Raw genomic sequence first — 27056 nt, 5'->3', positions numbered from 1 at the left:
TACTTTTCTGAAGACATCGATTAATGTCGCTGCTTGTCCCTTGTGAGGAGCCAGGCAGGAGAACACTGCTTTTCTGCAGGTGTGTTGAGAAACGGAAACCTCAGGGCGAGATGGGGTGAGGCCACATCCAGACAGGGACAGCAGAGCAGGCTTGAATTCAGGCTCCTCAATGCCCCAGGTGTTACTCACAGGCATTTCCCCAGAGGATCTAAATCGCTTTTCCAGGCCAAAGCTGGAAATCCTGAAATCTCCCTGACCCAAAAGAAACACTCATCATCTCACTGTTGTGGTTGAAATCGCCGCTCGTATTTATTGCAAAAGCAGAACAGAATGCACCTGTAGGGGTGCAGCTTCCACGGTTCTCCAAGCACGGGCTGTACATCACCCTTAGGCTGACCGTTCCCTTGCAGGGGAGCAAAACTGCTTTGAGGAAATGTCCCCAGTAGGAATACACTAGAAGACGCACCTGCTATTACACCACGCTATGGAGAATACAGCTAATGAAGTGGTGGCAGAAGCTTGGCTGTGTGAGTGCCCTGGGGTAAAAGTCTCTCTTCTGTCCAGTCCAGAGCAGAGCAGAGACTTCTCCCCCTTGGATAGCAGCCTGCCACCAAGACTCAAGCGGCATAAGACTCATCTCGCCAGACTGGCTGTCAGAACAAGAAGCACCCAGCTTTCCTACAGGCGGAAGAGTGGAAATCTGCGAGTGCCTGTCGTTTCCGGTGTAGAGGACAGCATCACCAGGCCCTGCAGTGTCTGGGTGGTCTCTGGGGGACAGATCCTGATGAAGGGCCAGGAGCCTTTATCAGTGGAACAGCAGGGAAGGGCCCTTGTTGGGTTGAAAGGCCACCAGAAAAGGCCACTCAGCTGACTTCTTAATCACACAACCGGGACCTGCTCAAATGTGCCTGAGCCATAAGTATAGTGAATACTCTCATGTTTACTTATAGTACTGTCTTAAAAGTGTTCTTTCCGGAAAGGCGAAGAAGTGCTTCGGTGGTGTAAGGAACAGACATAAGGAGAAGTGCCCTGATGTACAGGTATTCCTATCGGAACAAGCAAGATTTTTGGGGGGAAAGTGTTTGTATAAAGAAGAGATTGGAATGGCTGGAATGAGCCCTTTGGGAGCCTGGCTGGGAGTGAGGTCACATCACCTGATCCCAATAGGTAAGGAGGTGTCTTTGCAGAAGTTCACAGCGTCTTGGGGCACCTCACTTTGAATTCAGAGACATTAGAAAACAATTACTGAGCAAACAAGAAGATAGCAGTGGCTGAGAGATTGCTCAGGTGCTCTCAATTTAGGAAGCAGTTTGATGACCCATGGCAGGCCGATCAAGGCAGTTGCCCCCGTGTTAACACGACCCATAGGTATCATCTTCATCTCGTCGTAGCTGGTGTTGGAAATCAGGTATAATTTATCTTGTTTAATTACCTGCTGCCCTGCTCCTAATTCAATTCCCTCCCCTGTGATGAGCTTATTAAGTCTTCACCTGCCTCCGCTGGAAGGAAAATGCTGGCTGGATAGGGAGGCCCTGCACGTGTTGATTTTCAGGCATCTCGGGTGCAAGGCCACCATCCCCTTCCAAAGATGTACAGTAAGGTGGCAGCAGGTTCGAGCACTAGCGTCAGCTCACTCATCAGGACTAGTGGTTGTCCTGGACTGGGGAGCTCAGAACCACCCTGATTTTCTTCTGAAATAAAGGCTAAGCACGTTGATGTTTTTTACACTAGAGATTCTAAAGTGTTCTCTCCCCAGTCAGGGTTCTTTCTAGGCCGCTCTGCAGGCGAGCACACAGCACTCAGGGATCCCGCTGCTTCTGGACTGCCAGGCACTGTGTCTGGGATCAGGCCAGGAAGGGGCAGCGCGTGGGGTCTGACGTTGAGGCCAGCACCCAAGGGGAAAGCAAGCCTTGCATTTTATCCATTTAGACTCTACCAAATGTGTGATTAAAAACAAAAACTCCTACAACTCTTGAAACAGCTGCATGTACAAAACCTCACTCATTCTCAATTACCGCCAGGATTGGCCCTGCACACCCGGCAGCCCCCGGGCCCATCACCCGCGCAGGTAGGGGGCGCGCACGGGCCCCCGGGCGTTGATGTGCGGCAGCGCGCCCGCCGCCAGCTTCTCACTGAGTTTCTGGTTCGCCAGCTCCAGGTGGCGGCCCTTCTTACGTGCCTGCCGCAAGGACCTCTTGACCTTTTTCACCCGCTCCCGGAGCTGTCGGTTGCGCTTCTCCAGGGTGGCCACTTTCTGCTGCAGTTTCTTGACGTGGTCCTCCTCCTCAAACAGGGCCTTCTGCACCGAGGAGCACATGAGCTGGAGGCAGAGAGCGTGCAGAGAAGAGGTGAGTCCCAGAAATTGTGCTGGGGGCAGGGGAGTCCCAGAAGCTTCCCCAAGTGCTGACAGCAACACAGACCCCGATTCCCCACCCCAGGATGGGGATAAACCCCCGGATGTCCTTGACGGTGACATTCCCTGCCTTCCACCCTGTGAATCCCGCCCTGGCCTCAAATATAGAGCCTCCGTTTTGCTTTCCATACTTGGCTTCCTTGGAAGATGTCGTTTTCAAAGGATATTCTGAATTTTTGTCATGCATAGCAAAAAGGAAAGAGCCCCGCTTTGGTAAAAGACCAAAACCAGAAATGCACAGAGAAGGTGGACAGTCCCGGGGATGGGGGAGGAATCAGGTGACCTAATTAACAAAGGCTCTGATCAATGCTGGCCTGTCCGACTGAAGGGAGGGGTTCCCTTCCGCAAAATGGGGCTCTGCTCCCTTCAGCTGGGCTGCCCAAGCACACAGAAGGTGGATAGTTCACAGGAAAGAAAACATCAATATCTCTTAAACGTATTAAAAGATGCTTAGCCCCACTCATAATAACATAAAAAAAAATGAAAGACACAGTGAATTACTCTTTCTCACATATTGGCAAAATTTCAGAGTCAGGATTTGGGAAAACAGGTGCTATCATACTGGGAGGAGAGGGTTGACTTCTATAAAAACCAATCTGGCTCTGTCAAAATAACTGCATATACCCTCTGATCTGGTAATTCTGGGACTCTCTCATATAAATACTCTCATATGTGCAAGCTGCCACATGTGCAAACATTATGGCATTACTAAAAGATTGGGAACAAAAATATCCATCAAGAGAGGTCTGGTTCATTAAATTATAGTGAATCTATACAATGCAAAGGTCTGCCTTTTTTTTTTTGTGTGTGTGTGTGTGTTTGTTTGTTTGTTTTGAGACGGAGTCTCGCTCTGTCGCCCAGGCTGGAGTGCAGTGGCGCAATCTCGGCTCACTGCAAGCTCCGCCTCCCGGGTTCACGCCATTCTCCTGCCTCAGCCTCCCGAGTAGCTGGGACTACAGGCGCCCACAACCGCGCCCGGCTAACTTTTTGTATTTTTAGTAGAGACGGGGTTTCACCGTGGTCTCGATCTCCTGACCTTGTGATCCGCCCGCCTCGGCCTCCCAAAGTGCTGGGATTACAGGCGTGAGCCACCACGCCCGGCCAGGTCTGCCGTTTTTAAAGGAATAAGACAGCTCCGTGTGAATGGTGGCGTAGCAATGTGTAAGTGGTGTTCATAGTGAAAAGCTGTGCAGAACAGTGTGTATAGTGTGATACCAAGAGTGTGAAATATGGCACCCGTCTGTGTCTGTTTAAATATGCATATACTAGCTCTGGAAGCATATGCAAGAAACGGGTAAGGATGGCCGTATCCAGGGAGCAGAGAGGACAGGAGTAAGAAGATTCATTTTCACTTTTGTACGTTTTGAATTTTGTATTTCATAGGTTTGGCTGTGTCCCCACCCAAATCTCATCCTGAATTGTAGCTCTTATCATCTCCATGTGTCATGGGAGGGACCCAGTGGGAAGTAATGAAATCGTGAAGGTGGGTTTTTCCTGTGCTGTTCTCGTGACAGTGAGTAAGTCTCACGAGATCGGATGGTTTTAGAAAGGGCAGTTCCCCTGAATGCTCTATTGGCTGCCATCATGTCAGGACATGACTTTGAGCCTATTCACCTTCCACCACGATTGTGAGACCTCCCTAGCCATGTGGAACTGTGAGTCCATTAAACCTTTGTAAGTTACCCAGTCTCAGGTAGGTCTTTATTAGCAGTGTGAGAACGGGTTAATACAGTAATAAGGCTGGCATTTCCTTTATATATGTGTGAACCTATATATAAAAAGAGGTATTCTCATCTCCAGTCTTTCTCCTCCCACCCATTTTACCTCATCAAAAGCTACATTCCCAAAGAAAGACTTGAGCCTCAACTTTCCTCTTGCTTAGAAATCTCCATCAAGTCGGGCCGGGTGCGGTGGCCTACACCTGTAATCCCAGCACTTTAGGAGGCTGAGGTGGGCAGATCACGAGGTCGGGAGATCAAGACCATCCTGGCTAACACGGTGAAACCCCGTCTCTACTAAAAATACAAAAAAAAAAAAAAAAAAAAAAAAAAAGCCAGGTGTGGTGGCAGATGCCTGTAGTCCCAGCTACTTGGGAGGCTAAGGCAGCAGAATGGCGTGAACCCGGGAGGTGGAGCTTACAGTGAACCGAGATTGCGCCACTGCACTCCAGCCTGGGTGACAGAGACTCCATCTTAAAAAAAATAAAAAATAAAATAAATAAATCTCCATCGAGCCCCACTATCTACACTGCAGTATGGTGGTGACTGGAGAAGAGCTCAGACCCTGAGGCCAGGCTGCTTTGGTTTCCAGTCCTGCCTCTTGCACTGACGAGTGACCTGAGACCTTGGGAAGCTTCCTAGGCTCAGAGTAGTGGACTCTGGGCTGCATTAGCCAGAACCCACTTCAGTACTAAAGGATTGATTTCCCCAGCTTCTTGGAGTGCTGCAGACTGATAGCCCTAAGCTGAGTCTCTCTCCAGAAACTGACCCTGGCCTAAGAGAGCTGCCCAAGGTCACAGCCCCTTCTTTAGAGCACCTGTATCCAATGACTGGTTGATACCGGTGTATGAAGACCAAGACCCCTCATCCCAACTTGGAAGATCTCTGAAGGGCAGTCCCCACTGCTGGGTGTCCTGGGGTAGGCTACAGCCTTTGTTGAGACTGGATCACAGGTCGATGTCTGCCTCCACCTGTTCTTGCTCTTTTCCTCCCCAGGTATTAATCCCAGGAGCATTCTTAAAAACACCACCTACACTTTTTTTTTTTTTTTTGAGACCGAGTCTTGCTCTGTCGCCAGGCTGGAGTGCAGTGGTGTGATCTTGGCTCACTGCAACCTCCACCTCACGGGTTCAAGCAATTCTCCTGCCTCAGCCTCCCAAGTAGTAGCTGAGACTACAGGCATAAGCCATCAGGCCCGGCTCATTTTTTTGGTATTTTTGGTAGAGACGTGGTTTCACCATGTTGGCCAGTATGGTCTCGATCTCCTAACCTCGTGATCTGCCTGCCTCAGCCTCCCAAAGTGCTGGGATTACAGGCGTGAGCCACTGTACCCGGCCCACCTGCACCTCTTATTCCAAAGCCTCCATCTCAGGGAACCTGGCCACTTGCAATGGGATGATCATGGTTGTTGGATTCCATGAGTTAACTTGAAAAATGTTTAGAACCATGCCCTGGTGCACAGTAAATGTTCACTAACTGTTAGCTGTGATGATAGGATAGAGTCAAATCTAAAGCCTTTACCTTTTGTGATTGGACCCGGCCAACATCTCCAGTCTTACTGTTCTTCCTTCTGTTCCCACATTTTAGACCCAAGACACACTGGGTCCCACCCAGCTCTTCCTCCAACACATCTGCTTTCTCATCCCCAGAGGCTCTTCCTTCTGCCTGGAGCGCTGTTCTCCCCAGCTCCGCCTGGCCATCTTGGAAGCCCTCTGTGGTCCCCTCTCGCGATGCTTTCCACCGGGTTTCCGTGTGTGTGTAATGTGTCCCCCTCTCCAGCCTCTAAGGCACGCTGTAGCTATTCACACCCACACACTAAGTACCTGGTGGCACTAGGAGAATGTGACTCAAGGGCCTTGACATTCACAAGTCACAAGCTCCTGAAGGCCTGGTTCACATTGATTTTTGCATCCTTGCTGCCCTGGCCATTTTAGGCCTACAGTTAAGAAAAAGGAGCCAAGTGGAATGTTCCAGTAATACCTGTCATTTAGTAAGAAACTCTGGGCTCCTGGGGAAGCTGCTGTTACAGGGGAGACCGTATGTGCAACACTGCCCTCTTCTGGCCAAAATGAGACCCCCCCCCCCTCAAAAAGATGGAAGGTGGGCATGGGAAATTCCTGGGAGAACTGACAGTATTTCTATTGTCTTGTGGATAGATATTAGCTATGTAACTTAGACTTTAATATGGCCAAGTACCAGGCTGAGCACTGTATATTGACACTCCCCCATTAAGTCATGAGTTTTCTACAAGTTATGGTAGATTCTTCAAGAACAAGACAAAAAAGTCCAGACAAAGTCCATGACAGCAAGAGTATTGGGGTTTTGGAAGGTTGCTTGCTCAAATTTTCAAAGAATAGAACCCAATAGTGGCTGTAACATAACATCAAAGAGGAGTTGAAGGCAGGCTCGATGACGGTCTTCAGAAGCTGCGTTTAAAAATCATGAAAAATAGAGGAGGATGCTGGGACTTGAGTGATCACGTGTTAAGAGTTCTAAGACACAACATTCTTCATAGTCAGCCCTCGACTATGGACACAGCTGTTCTCCAGGGGAGCAAGAGGATGAATTTCACCTCCAGCAAGACTTAGAGCCCAGACAAAAGGATGACCTTGACCCAGGCCGTAAAAACCAAGATGGAACAGAGGGACGCCTTGAAGTGCATCTGTGTGTGTATCTGGAGGGAGAGGATCACTGAGATGGGAATGATAAATACCCAAGCAAAGGTGAATGTGCAAAGGCAGATGGGATGAGTGGAGTTCCTTAGTGAACATGCCATTCTTTGGTCCTCATGGCCTCTAACATGGGTAGGGTTTGAGTAGGAGCAAAAGACATCAAAGGACTCTAGTAAGGTATCCGACGTGACCAACATAGCACAGCCATGACCCAGGAGAGCAGGCAGGTCTGTATCTCTGCAGCAAAGTGGGCCATGCCTCTGAGTAGGGGGAGCCTGTGTCATGTGAATTGTGGCTAACGCAAACCAAGCCACTGCCGATGGAGCGGATGAAGCCGGTGGAGCCCTCTGGCATCCCAACTATCACCTCAAAAGAAAATCCTGTGTTTAAGAAAGCAAGAATTTCTAGAGGAGAGCTGTGCTTTCCAAAATGTGTGTTTCTTTAAGAAATGCTCCTTTCTTTGGAATGCTTTCCAAATGAAATCCATCTCCTTTTAAAACTGCTTTAAAAAGAAAAAAAGGTCCAGACATGCTATTTGTTCATTTTACTTTGTGGTATTTTTTGGTAAACTGAGAAGAGCAGGGAAAGGCCAGGCCAAGCTGAAACAGGTACTGCCATATTTTCTTTGAAGAAGAACCAAAGAGAAAGTCCTACAGGGCAGCCCGAAGCAACAGACTCCTCACAGGCAGGCCCCGCTCAGGGCTGCAGCACTCAGCGCCTCCCAGGTGCTTGGGTACCTTCGGCATTCGCCTGTCCAGAGCTTTTCTCTGGAAGTTTCCATGTGGCCAACAGGATGCCTGCCTCAGGACAGATGGGAAGATTGCCCTGGGAGCCTGCTCTTTTATTTTCAAAAAGACAAACGTTAGGCTGGGATATCCATTCTTCCTTATCTGTCTAAAATAACAGTTTTTAAAACCATCAAAGCACACATTGATTGTAGAAAAACATTTTTTAAAAATATGGGAGTAACAAAAGGAAAATCAAAATCAATGATTCTATGGTACAGAGATAATCACTGTGGACATTGTAATCTATTTCTTCCTAGTATTGTTTCTATGGGTGTAAATAGGTAACTATTTCAAAGAAAACTGGAGTCTTGCTGTTATTCGGTTTTCTGTTCTAATTTTTTTTCCCCTTTTCATTTTATCATGACTGTTTTCCAGTCATCGGTCTGTACACTTCCCATGAGTATTTCATGGGAGCTGGAGGAGGGAGCATCTGATGGTTTCACCTGGCCACGAGGACTAAATCACCGGGCAAGACTGGCTCACTAGGCCGGGCGTGGCAGCTCATGCCTGTAATCCCAGCGCTTTGGCAGGCTAAGGTGGGAGGACTGCTTGAGCCCAGGAGTTTGAGACCAGCCTGGGAAACACAGGGAGACCCCCATCTCTAAAAAATAAAAATAAAAAATAGCCCGGCATGGTGGTGCTCGCCTGTGGTCCCAGCTACTTGGGAGGCTGAAGCTAGAGGATCACTTGAGCCTGGGAGTTAAGGCTGCTGTGAGCCATGATTGCACCACTACACTCCAGCCTAAGTTACAGAGCAAAACTGACTCAGGCTCACTAGTTATTAATCCCCCTCTATCCTTAGGACCACAGGCCATCGGGGAGGGGTGGCAAGATAGGTGCTTATGCATCCATGAGACTGAGCGGCCTTAACATGGCCTTTTTTGGTCACCTGTCTCCAGTTACGGGACAAATCCACGGAGAGCTCTTCACCCGGGTCTCTACCTGAAGTCTTCGTATAAGTTTTCTGGGTTCCCCGGGAAGCTCAGGTGTGACAAAGTTTCACAATCAACATCTTGAGCAGTTAAGGAATTATATCCAAGATACCATCTAGAATCACCTCTGTCATTTCCGAACGGTTTGGCTTCCATGTATTCATTCATTCTGGCAAGAAGCATTTATTCTGTGCCTGGTGCTGTATGATGCAGAAAGTCTTCCCCAGTTATTCTGCAATATAGCAAGTTTGTATCAAGCTAAACAAAAAGACAGTACGTTTTTAAAAAACTATCTCATGGCACCAGATAGACCAAAGAGTCACCAAGAGGATTCTTGCCTTTCACAGCTGCTTTTAATTTAAATAACCACCTATAAAGACAAGACAAAGTGTACTTTCTGAAATGTAAAAATATAAGGGAAGAACAGTCCAAAAGCAACAACACAGATGAATAGCTTGCCTTTTTAACACTTTGTTCCTGTTCTCGGGATTCAAAAATGAGAAGGAAGGAAAAAGAAAACCCAGAGCAGTGATCAGGAAACGCTGGCCTATGGGCCACATCTGGCCCCCTGCCTGTTTTTGTGAATAAAGTTTTATTAGAACATAGCTATACTCATCAGTTTATGTTTTGTTTGTGGCAGCTGTTGTGCTACAATGGCAGAATTGAGTAGCTGCAACAGCTGATTCCACAAAACCTAAAATCTGGCCCTTTACAAGGAAGAGATGCTGAATCTTAATCTCAAGAGCGGCTCAAGGCAAACGGAGGTGGGAATTGGATGGGTTTGGAGGGCAGCTCGTCTATAGGCAAAGAATGGATGAAGGGCAAAGGTACTGAAAAAAACACCTGGTGCCAGAGACTCCCAAGAACCTCACTGCCCACATCTCACCCCTTTCCCACCACGTTCAGACGCTGTTTGTGATGATGGCTTTGGCTGCCAGGTCATGGTTCAAGGTCTCCATGATCCTTGTTAAAGGTCCCATTGACTCCATCTCAATGTACTGCAGCCAATGTTTGCAACTGGCTCCAGGTGGAAATTAACAAACCAGCTCTTCCCAACACGACTGACCAACTGTTTCTAAAATGCATCCCTTGACATGGGACAGATGCGCCTAGAGCCTGCCCCTGTGCCCTGCTTGGGAACATCAACTCTCAGTGTGGAGAAGGGTCTGTAGGGTATTGCTGTGGTCCTGCAGTTGGTTAACTCTGAAAAGTTTACATGGCGCTGTGTTTTCTGACCCAGTGGAGGGCAGAGGCCAAGATTCCTTCATCATCTGCGTGATTCAGGGACTCTGGGGAGCTTGATGGGAAGCCACTGGGCCTCCACCCATGTCCTCCACAGTGTCTTTTGGCCTTTTCCATAAACAGGTTGGGAATGCAGCTTTGTTCCTCCATCCTTTAAAACCCTTTAGAGACAGAGATCTGTGAGGAGGTGGGTGGAGAGCCACGTCCATGCGGAACAGTTTCCTGAATGACTAGACAGGACCAGGCTGAAGGATGCCCAGAGCTGCTGAGAAAACTCCCAAAGCTGGGAAGTGACAGCAGGGCAGTTCTTCCGAGGACTGTCTGGAGGGACAACCTGAGATGCCTCTGGCTGCATGTGGCTTGGCAGCTCATTCTCTGCTCCACCCAAAGTCAAAAGAGCTGCGTCCCTGGTGCCAAGAGCCCAAACCAAGGGAACGCTCATGCCCAGGCTGTGGCTGGAGGGGAGGCAAATTAAGAGGAGGGTGGAGATGGATCAGGGAAGAGGTTGGGCAGGAGTTCTCTTTCCATGAGGCAGCACCCGGCCTAGCTGGGCCGGGCCATGGCAGCCTCTCTTGCGTCCGCTTCCTGATGCTGCTCAGGGAGGAGGCAGCCAGGCAGCATGGGTAGGAAGGGGTTTTGGAGTTAGGCAACTCTGGGACTGAATTCTGCCTTAAAGGATTCCACACTCCACGTACCCAGATACCTGTTAGAATCCACGGTTCAGGGAGCCCACTCAACCCCACCATCGGGCAGTGGGGTGTCCCTTAAGTCAATGAACCTGTCTTGGCTCAAGTCACCTCATGTGTACAATGGGCCTAATAATGCCTCTTCCCTAGAACTGCTCTGAAGATGAAATCAGATGATAAGGGTAAAGCACCTGATGTGGCACCTGGTGTAGGATGAAGGACACACGAAGCTTTTGTGATTGTTGTGTGCCTGAGCTTGACCTTTGCTGCTGGAACTCCTCTCTCACCATACTAGGTCCTCTTGAGTGTCTTATGATTTTTTGCATCTAATTCCTTCCACTAATCTCTGCTCACCCACAGCTCACACCTTAACCAAATGACGACATTCTACTTCTCCAAGTCTTGGTTCAAGAGTCACCTCCTCTGTGACGCCTCCCTGGTTCCTCCTGAAGTCTTCCTATAAGGAAGAGCCCTGTCATCTTTTCCTGGTTCCACTGTCAAGTTTATCACATAGGGCTCTAACTGTTGGCTAGCCTGACTCTCTCCCAGACTGAGTCCCTTGAACACAACGGCTCCATCTTTTCATTCTTGCATCTACACTTAGCATGCAGTAAGCACTTTTAATAAATGGATGAAGGGATGCAGGTTGAAATAGAAGCAAGTCATTTTCAATGACTCAAAAATGGACAACCAGTGAAGAAGCTGGAGCTACCTTTTAATGCTGGGGTTGGATTCACCATCATCCCTGTGAAGCTCCATTTCCCAGGAATAAAGTTAGTTTTGCCAGGTGTGGTGGCTCACACCTGTAATCCCAGCACTTTGGGAGGCTGAGGCGGGAGGATCACTTGAGGTCAGGAGTTTGAGACCAGCCTGGCCAACAATGGCAAAACCCCATCTCTACTAAAAATACAAAAATTAGGCAGGTGTGGTGGTGGGCACCTGTACTCCCAGCTATTCAGGAGGCTGAGGCAGGAGAATCGCTTGACCCGGGAGGAGGAGTTTGCAGTGAGCCGAGATCGCACCGCTGCACTCCAGCCTGGGCGACAGAGCAAGACTGTCTCAAAGAAAAAAGAAGAAAGTTAGTTTTGACCATTTGTTCTGGTAAGATCTGGGAGCTAGATTTAAGGAGCCCTGAACTTGGTGCATTTACCTTACTTTCTTTTCTGCCTGCCCCCACCTGCCCATCCCCTGCTGACTAGGTTATTTTGTACATCCCCATACGAAATCCCTTAAGAATTGCGGGACATGACGCAGATGAAAAAAGAAATCCATTTTGGGAGGGGAGATGCTAGATGATGGAAAACCTGGGTAAATGCAGGAGAAGGGATCACATTTCAGAAGCTGGGGCCAGGGCCAGCCCTGCTGAGAGTTGGATTGCAGTAGCAGCTGGATGTGGGAAGGGAGGGTGGGGGGGACAAGATCTTAAATGGCCAGGGGTTAAGTCCTGTTGATGGCCCATGATTAAAACCAGGAAACACTGAGCTGTCTTGGGTGAATTGCCTGCCATGAGAGGAAAGGGGGGTTTATTAGCTAAGTTCCACTACAGAGATCATAAAGCCATGTCTTCAGATAAATCTACTACAAAGGTTTCCCAAAGTGGAGTCTCCAGGACACTCATTTCATGAGATGTTTACATGGGGACCAAAAGGGTGGCTCTGGTTAAAAAAGGTTCAGGAATGCTGCATATTATGGCTTCCTCTCTAATGTAATGCTTAGGATCAGCTGTGCACATTGGTCCGGCATTAAACCTCCCTAACTTTGTTTTACCCCAAATCTCCTCGGCCTCTGGTGGAGATCTCCAACACGCAGCAAGAATAGACAACAAGAGTGAGTATCTAGGCTGCTCAGTTATGAGCAGCCTCCTGTGTTTCTCCCAGGGAGTTTTGCAAACATTTTCTCTTGTCTGTGATACAAAGAAGCCTGGGAAACACTAGGTCAAGGAATACTCTCTCAATCCTTTTTCTAGAACTAGCAAGGGCTAGAAGGGTACTGAAATCACCCTTGGCTAAGAACTGTGATTTTTTGTTTTTGTTTTAGAGACGGAGTTTCAGTCTTGCCCAGGCTGGAGTGCAGTGGTGCGATCTCGGCTCCCAGGTTCAAGCAATTCTCCTGCCTCAGCCTCCCAGGTAGCTGGGACTACAGGCGCCCGCCACCACACCTGGCTAATTTTTGTACTTTGAGTAGAGACGGTGTTTCACTATGTTGGCCAGGCTAGTCTCAAACTCCGGACCTCGTGATCCGTCTGCCTTGGCCTCCCAAAGTGCTAGGATTATAGGTGTGAGCCACTGGGCCTGGCCAGAACTGTGATTTCTTAATGCTGACCACTGTCCATGGTGAGTGCAGAGAAGGCGTCCAGGTGAAGTGGGAAGGAAGATGTTCTACTTTTTTTTTTTTGGTTCCCAGAAAATCCACATCACAGTGGCTGGGGCACTGGTCTAGGTGCAAGGCTCCATCTACCTGGTGTCCTTGGACACTCATGGTCCTGTGAGTTACAGCATCTGAAAGACATCTTCCAACCTTGGATGCCTCTGCTTGTTTGGTCAAAGCCTCCTTGGGGGCACCTCAGTCCTTAGCCAGTCACGGCCAGTTAATTCTCTCCCATGAAAACAGCAGGAGGGCTATGAGGGCACTACAGCCTGGCTGATGCAGGCTTCCTTTGGGAAGGAAGAGTGCCATTCATGGTCTCTGGAATCTTGGGTTTCTGTAAAGATAAAGAGGTGACCATCGGCCCTCTGATGTGTGCTTAGCTTCTGTGGCATCCCAGGCTACAGGGGAGGAAGGGCAAAAGGACCTCATGATGTCTTCTCCCCACCATCCCCAGCAGTTGACCGGTGGCTGCCAGTGGGGTACCTGGGGGCCGTGCTTTTTCCTGCCCCGACCATGGAGTGTGGGTATGCCAGCCCTGGCTGAGTGAGGTACACTGAGCCCCCCATCAGCGATTTAAGCTCCATGTCTTGAGTATTTGCTATTGCCCAAGGGAAGAATAGGTCATTGGTCCAGTCAAAGCTTACCCCTTGCTCTGTGGACCTCTGTGCTTGGTCCTGGAAGGGCTCTGAAGTCAGGCTCTCCCTTCCGACGTCAGAGCAAAGCAATGAGGCTGTGGAGAGTGGAAGGCTGAACCACGGACTGAGGCTGTGGAGAGTGGAAGGCTGAAGCTGAACCATGGACTAACAGTGCAGGGTACCAGGTCCCCCGAGGAGGGGGATCCTAGACAGGCACTGACCCAGAGCCAAAGCTGTCCTGCTCCCTCCCCATTGGTGCTGTCTACCTGACCCATCTCTAATCTAGTGCTGGTTTCCATGGGGTACTTTTCAGGGTCTAGGCTATTAGGTAATTAGGGGCCAGTCTCCAGCTCTTCAACTGAAAAAGGCAGTGAAAGGCCAGGCTCCACCTTCTTCCTGAGGGCTGGGGCGTGTGCCTGGTATCCTCAGTACTGGCTGAAAACCCCAAGGGCTCCTGGCCATCTGCCCTCCTGGGGAATGCGATGGGAATTTATGAGCTGTGATCGTGTTCGTGTTTACTTCTCAGAGACTGATGACTTGTCCACACAGCAACATCCAGGGCCTGCTTCAGCTAAGAGTCTGTTTATTTGGGAGAACTTATCAAACCCAGACACAGGTTTTTTTCTGCTACTGAACCAAGACAGGTGGCCCTAGAGCTGACTCTCCTTGGATTGGAAAGAGCCGGGGGTGCGATTTAGTAAGACCTTGCTTCAAATGTGGTTGTGCCGCTTGCTATGTAGCTGTTTTCCTTTTTAAAGCAGAGATACTAATAATGAGAAAAAGTATGGTGTATTTGGTATGCCTTAAAGCCATTCAATGTCGACTGCAGTTGTTGCTACATATTGCCAGACTCAGTCAATAACCATATGTCCCCAAATAAATTCTCAGTTAATATTTTATTTGGTAAAAATGTTATTGGAAAACCTATAAACAACAGATGACAAGCACAATGATACGTGTTTCTGCCAATTCAAGGATTGTCCTTCCTGGCTTGGTTACTGGCACAAGTCCTTGCAAACTTGCAAGTTTCAATAACTAGTCAGAGCAAAAAAAAAAAAAAAAAAAATTTTTTTTTGACACAGAGTCTTGCTCCGTTGCCCAGGCTAAAATATAGTGGCACGATCTTGGCTCACTGCAGCCTCCACCTCCCAGGTTCAAGCGATTCTTCTGCCTCAGCCTCCTGAGTAGCTGGGACTACAGGCGCCCGCCACCATCCCCGGCTAATTTTTTGTATTTTTAGTAGAGACGGGGTTTCACCATGTTGGCCAAGCTGGTCTCAAACTCCTGACCTCCAGTGATCGACCTGCCTCGGCCTCCCAAAGTGCTGGGGTTATGGGTGTGAGCCACAGAGCCCGGCCAAGGGCAAAATTTATATGTGGAAGGCAGCAGATTACAGAATCCTCCCCAGTGCATAGTTGCGGTCAGCCCCTGTGACATGAATATTATCTGTGAGAATTTTAAATATGTCTGAATTACTGTTCCATTCTATAAATGACCACAGTTATTTTTAGCAACTTCTTCAACAGTTTGCTGTTCCATGTTTCTGGAAGGCCATTCCATGACTCTGCAAGGCAGGTTCATTCTCATCCTGGTTCCTGTGTCACCTCCGCAGATATGTTCCCTTGTCACCCCATAAGTCACCTCTCCTAATGAGGCCATTTCATAACCCTTCTTCTCTTCAGTGGCTTATAACATTGTTGGATTTCCTTATGAATGGCTAATTTGTTCTTTCTTCCACTAGACTAAAAATCTCTTGTTTTTACTGCCATAGCCCTAGAGTCTAATACTGTGCCTGACACACAGTAAGTACTCAACAGAGTCACTGCCCAATGAAATAACACATTGTAAAACTAATGCATGCTAATGGTTTTTTTGAACATTATAAACTAATGAGAAATGGGAAAAAGTCACCTATAATCTCATCACTCAAAACTAGCATTTCTATTTTACTGGCATGATTTCTTAAACCTGGTTATAAACACTATATTTAACATTTTAAAAATATTTAAATTGACAAAATTTATATATATATTGAATGTGTACAACATGATCTGAAATATGTATACACTGAAATGGCTAATTAACAGATGTATTACCTTACCATTTTTTTTTTTGTGGTGAGAACACTTAAAATCTCCTTTTAACAATTTTCAAATACACATTGTATCATTATTAACTGTAGCCACCATGATGCCCATTAGATCTCTTGAAGTTATTCCTCGTAACTGAAACATTGTACCCTTTAACCAGCGTCTTCCAATATCTCCTTCCAAGTCTCTGGTAACCGCTATTCTACTTTTTGGTTCTTTTAGCTCATTTCTTTTCGATTCTACATTTAAATATTAATAAGATCCTATGTACTGGTGCCTGGCTTATTTCACTCAATATCCTCCAGTTTCATCCATTTTGTCACAAATGACAGTATATCCTTTTTTAAGGGTGCATAGTATTCCACTGAGTATATACACATCATGTTCTTTATCGATTCTTTCATTAACAGACACTTAGTTTGATTCCCTATCTCAACTATTGTAAATAATGCTTCAGTGAACATGGGAGTGTAGATATCTCTTCGACATACTGACTTTGGATGTATACCCAGTAGTGAGATTGCTGGATCATATAGTAGTTCTGTTCTTAATTTTTTGAGAAACCTCCATACAATTTTCCATAATTACTAATTTACATTCCCACCAAGTGCACAAGGGTTCCCTTTACTCCACATCCTCACCAACACTTGTCTTTTGTCTTTTTGATAATAGCCATTCTAACAGTTGTGAGATGATATCTCATATTCATTTTAATTTGCATGTCCCTGATTAGTGGTGTTGAACGTGTCTAAATATACCTGTTGGTCATTTGTATGTTGTCTAGAGGTCTATTTAGGTCCTTTGCCCATTTTTTAATCGGGTTATTGGCTTTCTTGCTGTTGGGTGTTTGGTTTCTTTTGGTTATTAACCCTTTATTAGATGTGTGGTGTGTAAGTATTTTCTTCCATTTTATAAGTTGTCTTTTCACTCTGTTGATCATTTCCTCTGCTGGACAGGAGCCTTTTACTTTGATGTGATCCTATTTGCATCTTTTCCCTTTAGTTGCTTATGCTTTTGTGGCCATACCCAAAAAATGTTTGCCCAGACCAGTGTCATGAAGCTCTGCCCCTGTGTTTTCTTCTGGTAGTTTACAGTTTCAGGTCTACGTTTAAGTCTTTAAACATTGAGTTGATTTTTGTATATGGTGTGAGATGAGGGCCTAATTTCATTCTCTGCACATGGATACTCAGTTTTTCCGGCACCATTTACTGAAGAGACTGTCCTCTCCCCGTTGCCTGTCTTGGCATCTCTGTTGAAAATCCGTTGAACATACACATGGATTTATTTCTTGGCACTCTATTCTGTTCCATTGGTAGATTTCTGTTTTTAGGCCAGTGCCATCCCACTTTGATTACTATTGCTGTATAGTATATTTTGAAATCAGATAGTACAGTGCTTCTTTTTTTCCCCTCAAGATTGCCTGGCTATTCAAGGTCTTTTGTGGCTCCATATGAATTTTATGATTCTATATCTGTGAAAAATTCCATTGAGATTTTGATGGGGATTGCATTGAATCTGTAGATCACTCTGGTAGTATAGACACTTTAACAATATTCTTCTAATCTATGAGCATGGGATATCTTCCCATTTATTTGTATCTTCAGTTTTTTCCATCAGTGTCTTACAGTTTTCAATGTACAGTGGTTTCACCATTTTGGTTAAGTTTATTCCTGAGTATGTTATTATTTTGTAACTATTGTAAATAGGATTGTTTTATTGATTTCTTTTCCAGATAATTCATTGTTAGTGCATATAAATACTACTGATTTTTGTGTGTTGATTTTGTATCCTCAGACTTTACTGAATTTGTTTATTAGCTCTAACAGTTTTGGGTGGACTCTTTGGGTTCTTTTTGTGTGTAAGATCATGCCATTACACACAGGGACAATTTGACTTCTTCCTTTCCAATTTGGATGCCCTTTATTTCCTTCTCTTGCCAAGCTGCTCTGCATAGGACTTCCAGTACTGTGTTGAATAGAAGTGGTGAGAGTGAACATCTTTGTCTTATTCCTGATCTTAGAAGAAAAAGCTTTCAACTATTCACCATTGAGTACGATGTTAGCTGTAGGTCTGTCTAACGTGGCCTTTATTGTGTTGAGACACATTCTTTCTATACCTAATTGGTTAAAATTTATCATTAAAGGAAGTCGAATTTTGTCAAATGTTTTTTCTGCATCTGTTGAAATAATAAGGTTTTTGTCCTTCATTCCATTAATGTGATGTATCTCATTTATAGATTAGTGTATGTTGAACCATGCTTGTATCCCTGGGATAAATGTCATTTGATAATGGCAAATGATCCTATTAATGTGCTGTTGGATTCAGTTTACTAGTATTTTCTTGAGAACTTTTGCATCTATGTTCATTAGAGATTTTTGGCTTGTAACAGGCTTTTTATAGTGTTTTTGTCTGCCTTTAGTACCAGAGTGATGCCACGTACAGTGAGTTTGGAAGTATTCCTTCTTCAGTTTTTTGGAAGAACTTGAGAAGAATCAGTATACTTCTTTAAATGTTTGGTAGAATTTAGTAGCAAAGCCATCAGATCCTGGGATTTTCTTTGATGAGAGACTTTTTACTGCCAATTCAATCCTCTTACTCATTATTGTTCTGTTCAAATTTTCTGTTTATTCATGATTTAATCATGGTAGGTTGTATGTGTCTAGGAATTTATCCATTTCTTGTAGGTTATCTAAATTGTTGGCATATGATCGTCTGTGGTAGTCTTTTTTAGTCATTTGTATCTCTGTGGTATCAGTGTAATTTCTCCTCTTTCATTTCTGATTTTATCTGAGGTTTTTTTGTTGTTGTTGTTTTTGTTTTGCCTTTGGGACAGTTTTGCTCTGTCACCCAGGCTGAAGTGCAGTGGCGTGACCTTGGCTCACTCACTGCAACCTCTGCCTCCTGAGTCATGTGATTCTCCTGCCTCAGCCTCCCAAGCAGCTGGGACTACAGGCATACACCACCATGCCTGGCTAATTTTTTATATTTTGTAGAGCTGGGGTTTTGCCATGTTGACCAGGCTGGTTTCAAACTCCTGGCCTCAAGTGATCCACCCACCTTGCCTTCCCAAAGCACTGGGATTACAGGTGTGCATGAGCCACCACGCCTGGCCTGAGTCGTCTTTTTTTTTACTTAGTCTAGCTAAAGGTTTGTCAATTTTGCCTTTTCAAAAAACCAACTCTTTATTTTGTTGATCTTCTGTATTATTTTTCTGCTCTCATTTATTATTATTTCCTTCCTTCTAACTTTGGGCTTAGTTTGTTCTTTTTGTAGTTCCTTGAGGTAACATTAGGTGTTTACTTTTTTGAGGCAGGCATTCATTGCTATAAACTTCCCTCTTAGAACTGCTTTTGCTGCATCCCATAAGTTTTGGTATGTTGTGTTTCCATTTTCATTTGTCTCATGACACTTTAAACATTTTTTAATTTTTTTCTTTGACCCATTGGTGTTTAGGAACATGTTGCTTAATTTCTACATATTTGGGAATTTCCCAAAATTCTTCCTGTTGTTGATTTCTGGTTTCAAAGGATTGTGGTTAAAAAAGATACTGGGTAGGATTTCAGAGTTTTTAAATTTATGATCTATCCTGGAGAATTCTCTGTGTGCACCTGAGAAAAATGTGCATTGTGCTGCTGTTGGATGGAATGTTCTATGTATGTCTAGTGGTCCATTCATTAAATGTCTTGTTTGGGTCATTTATTTTCCTGATTTGTTCAGTTGTTTTTCTGTATTTTGTAGGGTGGGGTGGGGTCACTGACCTTCCTTAAAACAATTATTTTGAATTCTTTGTCAGGTAGCTCATAAATCTCCATATCTTTAGTCAGTTACTGCTGCTTTATTTTGTTCCTTTGGTGAAGTCATTTTTCCATGATTGTTCTTGTGGGTATAAGTTGGTGTTTGCACATTTGAGGAAGTAGAGATTTATTTCAGTCTTTGTTTCAGAAAGCCCTTCACCAATAGCCTCTCCAGAGATTCTGGGCAGGCTGTCTTGTGTGGTCATGGGTGGGTTTGCTACTGGAGTCTTTGGGTAGGCTGGCCTGGTGCCTGGATCCACTAAGGTGAACCTGTTAACTGGGACTGTGGAAGCCAGCCTGAAGCCTAGGTCCACAGAAACTGACAAGGTATTATAGTGGACTTTGACCCTGGATCTGTAGGGGCTGGCCAGGCCCTGGGACAGACCTGGAGCCTCAGTCCATGAAGGCAACCCTTGCTCTTGGGACCATGGGTGCTGACCTGGCACCAGGGTCTGCTGGGTGGACCTGGGGCAGGTATGGAGCCTGGGTCCATGAGTGCTGAACTGGTACCTAGAACCATGGGGGCTGGTTTGGAACCTGGGTTCACAGTGGGTGGTCCTGGAGCCTGGGTCCTCAAGGACAGGCCTAGCACTCGAGTGTCCTGGGACAGGCCTAAACCCCTGGTCTGCTGGAGAATAGCGCTGCAGGGGCTGCCCTGGCACTGGGCAGGCTTGGAGACTGTCTTAAGATGCCAACCTGGGCTGGGCGCAATGGCTCACACCTGAAAGCCCAGCACTTTGGGAGGCCAAGGTGGGCAGATCACGAGGTCAGGCGACCGAGACCAGCCTGGCCAACATGGTGAAACCCCGTCTCTACTACAAATACAAAAAATTAGCTGGGCATGTTGGCGCATGCCTGTAATCCCAGCTACTCAGGAGACTGAGGCGGGAGAATCGCTTGAAACTGGGAGGCGGAGGTTGCCGTGAGCTGAGATCACGCCACTGCACTCCAGCCTGGGTGACAGAGAGAGACTCCATCTCAAAAAAAAAAAAAAAAAATTGCCAGGCTGGGGCCAGGGGTGCCAACCTGGTACTATGGTGGATTCAAAGCCTAGAGCCATGTGGACCAACCTGAGGCAGGAGAATCGCTTGAACCTGGGAGGCAGAGGTTGCAGTGAGCTGAGATTGTGCCACTGCACTCCAGCCTTGGTGAGAGAGAGCGAGTGACTCCATCTCAAAAAAAAAAAAAAATTTGCCAGCCTGGGGCCAGGGGTGCCAACCTGGTACTACGGTGGGCTCAAATCCTGGAGCTAAGTGGACCAACCTGGCTCAGATCTGGTCTGGAACCTGAAGTAAGCCTGAAGTCTGGGGCCACGACGACTGGCCTAGCACAAGGCTGGCCTGGAGGCTGGGTCTGTGGCTGCTGGCTTGCTGAGTAAGGCTACAGGGGCCTGTCTGGTGCTGGGGTGGACCTGAAGTCTGGAGCTATGAAAGCCATCTAAGTGCTGGAAGCAGTCCAGAGCTTGGGGCTAGTGGGTTGGGCCCGGAGACCAAGTCCATTGGGCAGGTCAGGTGCCAGAGCAGGCCTTTATGCGCAGTGCAAGGGTACCAGTCTGGAGTCTGGGGCTGTGAGGCCCTTGCATGGCACTGGGTTTTTCTGAGGCAGGCCCAGTGTAGGTCTGGGGCAAAGTCCAGAGCTCACTTCCCCTACCTTCCCCCAAGTGGAGAGGATCTCTCTCCATACTGTGCTGCTCGGGGTTGGGGAAGAGGTGATGGTGGAAATGTCCTTATTTCCATGCCACACTCAGATGCTGTAATCTCTCACCTGGTTTCCCTAGCTCTTGGGAAGGTGTTTTCATGTAGGGATAGTTGTGCAAACTGATTTTCTGCATGGGAGATGAGTGGTGAAGAGTCCTCTTTTGTCATCTTGCTGACATCCTATTTCTTGAAACGCAGTGTCTTTTAGTGAGAATTTTGCTTTCTAAAATGTACATGGTATAAAAACATTGCAACCCAAGTTTCATTATTCTAATGGCTGTAATAATTTCAGATGACTCTTTACCACAGTCCTTTTGTTGAGTCTGTGGGCTGTTACTGAATTTTGTACTTTTCTAAAGAATTTGACATGCCATCTTTTTCTTTATCAGGATTATTTCTTTAGGACTGACACTCAAAAGTGAAATTACTAGAACTTACGAACATTTCTTTGAATTATGGCTTTATGTTGCCAAATTGTTTTTTAAAAATGTCATACTGACTGAAGGTTTAATTTTTCAAATTTCTGAGTTTATCTAGAATCTAGTTGGGTATATGGTATGAAGGGAGTGTATAAAGCTTTTCCAAGTAACACTTCAATTATTCTCCCATATTTTATTAAATACGGGAGAATTTCCTACCCGTCTGTATTATTAGGATTCTTATGTATGCTAAGGTCTGATCGGACCCACCTTGTCCTGTTTAGCTATGGGTTAATAAGTACTCCAATGCCATATGACTTTTGTTAAATTAGTTTTATAATACATGATGTGATAGGATATTCCTTTTTCAAAAATTTCTTGGCCAACATTTTTTAAATACAGAAGGATTCTATAAAGATCTTCAAATATAGTATGAAACCTTTGCAGTTCCACACATGCTTTGAATGGATCAAACACTACAAACTTTATTAGACTGATCAGTTTCTATGCCCATTATTTTTCCTTAAAGACACTCTTGATTCCTTCTCTAATTCCTAATCAGAGAACAAAGTCATAAAATGTTATGCTTCATTCTGGATTTAACCTATAAAAGTCGCATTTTCCCTTCTTCTCATTACCTATCTAGAAAAATATGCACAGATGTTCAAAACAGGATGATCACTGAAAAAGTAGGAATGACTTTAAGGCCCATTCATAAGAGTACAGTTACATAAACTGCAGCCCATCCACCCTATGTAACACTATGTGCGATTAAAAAGATGGAAGGGGGAAGGCTTCCAACATATATTATCGAGTAGAAAAAAAAAGACACCAAGTTGGCCAACACTGTGGCTCACGCTTGTAATCCCAGCACTTTGGGAGGCCGAGGCAGGCAGATCATGAGGTCAGGAGATCAAGACCATCCTGGCTAACATGGTGAAACCCCTTCTCTACTAAAAAATATAAAAAATTAGCCAGGCGTGGTGGCGGGCGCCTGTAGTCCCACCTACTTGGGAGACTGAGGCAAGAGAATGGCGTGAACCCTGGAGGCGGAGCTTGCAGTGAGCTGAGATCGCACCACTGCACTCCAGCCTGGGTGACAGAGCAAGACCCGTCTCAAAAAAAAAAAAAAAAAAAAAAAAAAAAAAAAAAAAAAAAGACACCAAGTTCTAGCACCATTCCTATAGTCTGATACCACACAGTTTTTAAAATGCCCACATAATTATTTTTTAAGGGTCTATGTATATGTGTGTAAAGGCCTAGGCTGGAGGGGTCTTTACTGTTAGAGTGAAAAGGAAGCTGTATTTTTACTTGCAATGCTTACATTTTTACACAGATCATGTATTTGTACATGCTTTGCTTGTGTAACTAGAAATCAGTACTATTAGCCAGGCGCAGTGGCTCAGGCCTGTAATCCCAACACTTTGGGAGGCTAAGGCAGGCGGATCACTTGATGTCAGGAGTTTGCAACCAGCCTGGCCAACGTGGTGAAACCCTGTCTTTACTAAAACTACAAAAATCAGCTGGGTATGGTGTTTTGTGCCTGTAGTCCTAGCTACTTGGGAGGCTGAGGCAGGAGGATTTCTTGAACCAGGGAGGCAGGGTTTGCAGTGAGCTGAGATCATGCCACTGCACTTTCAGCCTGGGCGACAGAGTGAGACTCTATCTTAAAATAAAATAAAATAAAGAAAAAAAAAATGAGTACTATTTTAAGAGTCATGCTCTTTGAAGGGATTATCAGCTCCTGGGCTGTATTCCTCTTGCAGTCGCCTTGATTCCTTTGCGCCTTGCAGCTCCGTCCATGCTCAGCCAGACTTGTAGCCCTACAGAGTGTCCGGGGTGGGTGGCGGGCTGGGCGTTAGCCCGAGATGGCACGCAGCTCCCAGGGAGATGTGCTATGACTAAATCCTTGCCCTGCAGGGATCACAAAACTTGGCAGTTGCCATTTTAGGTAAGAAAAGCTATGCTTAGAAAAGAGAGAGGGGGTTTGACCAGGGACTTGGAGCCTGATCATGAGTGGAATTGAGGCTTCCCAGCCACCAGGCTCAAAATCCATCTAGTGGGCCCAGAAAGGTTCTCATCAGAAGGTTGTGTCCCATAAAAAAGGAGAAGCTGCTAAACATGCTAAGTGCATTAGTCTGTTTTCATGCTGTGGATAAAGACATACCTGAAACTGGGTAATTTGTAAAGAAAAAGAGGTTTAACGGACTCTCAGTTCCATGTGGCTGGGGAGGCCTCACAGCCATGGTGGAAGGTGAAAGGCACGTCTTACGTGGTGGCAGGCAAGACAGAATGAGAGCCAAGTCAAAGGAGAAATACCTTATGAAGTCATTGGATCTCATGAGACTTATTCACTACCAGGAGAACAGTATGGGGGGAACTGCCCCCATGATTCAATTATCTCCCACAACTCATGGGAATTATGGCAGCTACAATTTGAGATGAGCTTTGGGTGGGGACACAGCCAAACCATATCACTAAGGCTTTGGACATCAAATGTGGACAGTTCAGAGTTGGTTCATGGCTGTGGCAGGGAGCAGTTATTTACCCAGGGCAGGAAGTTTCCTTGACTGAGGACTTTATCTTCACTACATTCTGGTGAGGGAGAAAACATTCTTTGAGAATTTACTCTGTATTAGGTTGGCTCAAAAGTAATCGTGGTTTTTGCCATTACTTTTAATGGCAAACTCTAAAAAGTTTTAAAAACTTTACAATGTTACTAATACCAGGCACTGTGTTAGAAGTTTTGAACACATACCTTATTAGATTCTGACATTCCACCCATACGGGAGGTTGTACCATTCTCCCTGTTTCGTGGATGATAAAAGTGAAGCTCAGAGCACTGACGTCACTTGCCTAAGTCCCCATGACAAGTGATGGAGCTTGAATTGGAAATCAGAAGGTCTGTCTCAAAAGGTAGCACTCCCATGCTCATAACCTCCATGGTAGACTGACTACCTCTAGGAAAACTTGAGGTCTTCAAATAAGAAGATTTATTTCTCAAACCAGGGGCTCAGGGAGGGGGGCAGGCTTCAGCAGCCTTGACTCCCCCTAACCCTCAGCAGCATATGAGAACATTCTCTTTGCAGAACAACTGTCTTCCAACTACTCTCAAGAAAAACAGGGGCAAGCTACATATTATGATATTTGACTGGGACATCGTGGTTTTAGTTACCAAAATATGAAACAACCTTTCCAGCTGACTGCTTTCTCATCTTCTTCCATAATCCCTCTTTTGCGAGCAGTCTGGGGATTCAATTTAAAATGAATTAAGGAGGCAATTGAGGAAGGACGTCAGCCCGAGCTTTTAAAAACTCACAGTTAATGAACGTCAAATGCCATTCTAGTCTGCAAGAAAGCAACCTTTTGACTTGTAAACTTTATACATCCTCTGTGCTGTCATCCGTCCCCAAGGCTGGCTGTGTACGTCTGTGGGGAAGGTCAGCCCGGGGCCCAGAGCCGGCCTGTGCAACTTCAGCAGCCAACCGCCTCCCCGACTCGTCCCAATGGTGCCCTCTGATGAACTTCAACCTGGAAGCTCCGTCTCACTGCCAGACTTCTCTGACCAGTGGAAAAGCCAGGCCTTATCTTTTTCAACTTTTTCAAAGGATTTCTTAAAAATGGTAGCAAAATATACATAACATAAAATTTACCATGTTAACCATTTTAAGTGTACACTTTAGTGTTAAGTACAATTACATTGTTGTGCAACCAATCTCTAGAACTATTTATCTTGCACAACAATTTTTTTTGCATTGTAGTTTAGACCATAAAACTTATTGTAGCCTTTTTTTTTTTTTTTAGACAGGGTCTAACTCTGTCACCCAGCTGGAGTGCAATGGCCCAATCGTGGCTCACTATAGTCTTGAAACTTCTGGGTTCAAGTGATCCTCCTGCCTCAGCCTTCCGAGTAGCTGGGACTACAGGTGCGGGCCACCATGCCTAGCTAATTTTATGTAGAGATGGGTCTTGCCATGTTGCCTGGGCTGGTCTTGAACTCCTGTTCTCAACTCTCCTACCTCAGCCTTCCAAAGTGCTGGGATTACAGTCATGAGCCATTGTGCCTGACCGTATCTTAACTATTTCTAAGTGTACAATTCAGTAGCATTAAGGACATTCACATTATACAAACATTACCACGATGTATAGTCCAAGGTTTATCTCTGACTCTAATTCCTCTTATCCTCTGTTCAGCTTCTGCCTTTACAGACTGGCCTCCACTTCTCCAGATGGTTCTTTGCTCTCTTAAATGAGTGCTTGTTTGTGAATCCAGTCTACAGCGTAACCTGCCCATGCAGCACAGGCTCCCAAGTCACCTGCACTCGGACGGGCTGCTGCAGACCGGGGTGGGAGCTCCCATCTGTACCAGTTCCCAAAAACTCCTCCTAGCCCAGGCCCTGCGACCCACCCTCCCATCTGTGTCAGAAGATGCTTTGGAACCACATGCATGAGTTAGAATTGGCCCAGCACCTCCCTCGGCAGTTGACCCAACCCCCAGAAACCTATTCTCTCCTCCACAAAATGAGGCCACGGTTGTTAGGGTGGCTGTGAGAATTTAAGAAGAGGCTTATAAGGTCCCAGCACCTGGAAGGCCATCTTGGACATTAGCTGTCACATTCTATTCTAGACGACAACCTCCCCGTCCTTCCTCACTCCCTTCCTTCCCAGCCCTTCTTTCTGCAACATGCTCTTCTCCTTCCTGGACCCCTTCCCGCACTGCAGGAACCCAGGATGTTTATGTTATCCCCGGATGTGGTACACTGTAGGAATCTGGCTGTTTTTGGAACCTAACGAGCATCAATTTCTCACCTCTTCCCTTTGGCTGAGTCTGGCAGAAAATGCCCACTTAGATGTTGCATCTGATAGTATGGGATGTGCAGAAAGAGCTGCTTCCCCAAATGCCAATTTATAGCCTAGAAGAGGAGCCCGGGGCCTTCCAGACTCAGGAAAACATACTCTTGTTCTGACGCTTGCCAAATGTTCAGTATATAAACTTATGACATCCTTTCCTTCCCTCTCCCTTTGTGAGTGAGATAGAAGGCAATCCTTTGATGAACTGGAGTACATCACTTATTTTTAAAAGTCATTTGGGGGAAGACGACCATCTGGATGCTTAGAAAGCCTCACAACACAGGAAAGAAACTGGGTAGACAAAACCAGTTGGGCTTCCAGAGACTCCCCATGGACCCACCATCTGTAAGTTTAATCTTCCAGAAGGGAAAGGAATCTCTGGGTGCTGTTTGCCTGCTTGGGGAACACAGGTCAGCACACTTGGAGCATGTCATGTCTATGCTCAGAAACTTTCAAAGGCAACTGGAGGTCGCCATGAGATAGACGGTCATTATGTTTTCACAAATACCTGATTTACAGCCACCCTGAAATACTTGTTATTGCCTAAACATACCCCAAACATTACTTCTGAGTCTTTACTCCTGCTGCTTCCTCCTGGCATGCCCTCCTCACCAGTTTACGTAGCACCCTTGCATGGCCAATCTGATGCTACCTTCAAAAGCCACTCCTGGATCCCCTGACGGCCTGGAACCCCCCACCTCTGGCCTCCTGTGGCTCTTGGAACCTCCCTTTTTGCATTAATCCTGCAGCAG

At 46.1% G+C, this 27056-nt stretch overlaps 1 protein-coding gene across 1 annotated transcript in view; it reads right to left on the bottom strand.

Moving 5' to 3' along the window:
- Positions 1 to 284: 284 nt before the first annotated feature.
- LOC105490618 (coiled-coil domain containing 3) overlaps positions 285 to 27056 on the bottom strand; it is a 101264-nt gene continuing 74492 nt past the window's right edge. The window contains exon 3 of the mRNA XM_011756427.3: positions 285 to 2320. Within this exon, the coding sequence (XP_011754729.2) occupies positions 2057 to 2320 (264 nt within the window). The 3' untranslated portion in view covers positions 285 to 2056. The remainder of the gene's footprint in view (positions 2321 to 27056) is intronic.

Source organism: Macaca nemestrina, chromosome 9 (genome assembly GCF_043159975.1).
Source record: "Macaca nemestrina isolate mMacNem1 chromosome 9, mMacNem.hap1, whole genome shotgun sequence".
In the NCBI taxonomy this organism is placed as follows: Eukaryota; Metazoa; Chordata; class Mammalia; order Primates; family Cercopithecidae; genus Macaca; species Macaca nemestrina.
This window is presented reverse-complemented; position numbering and strand designations above follow the sequence as displayed.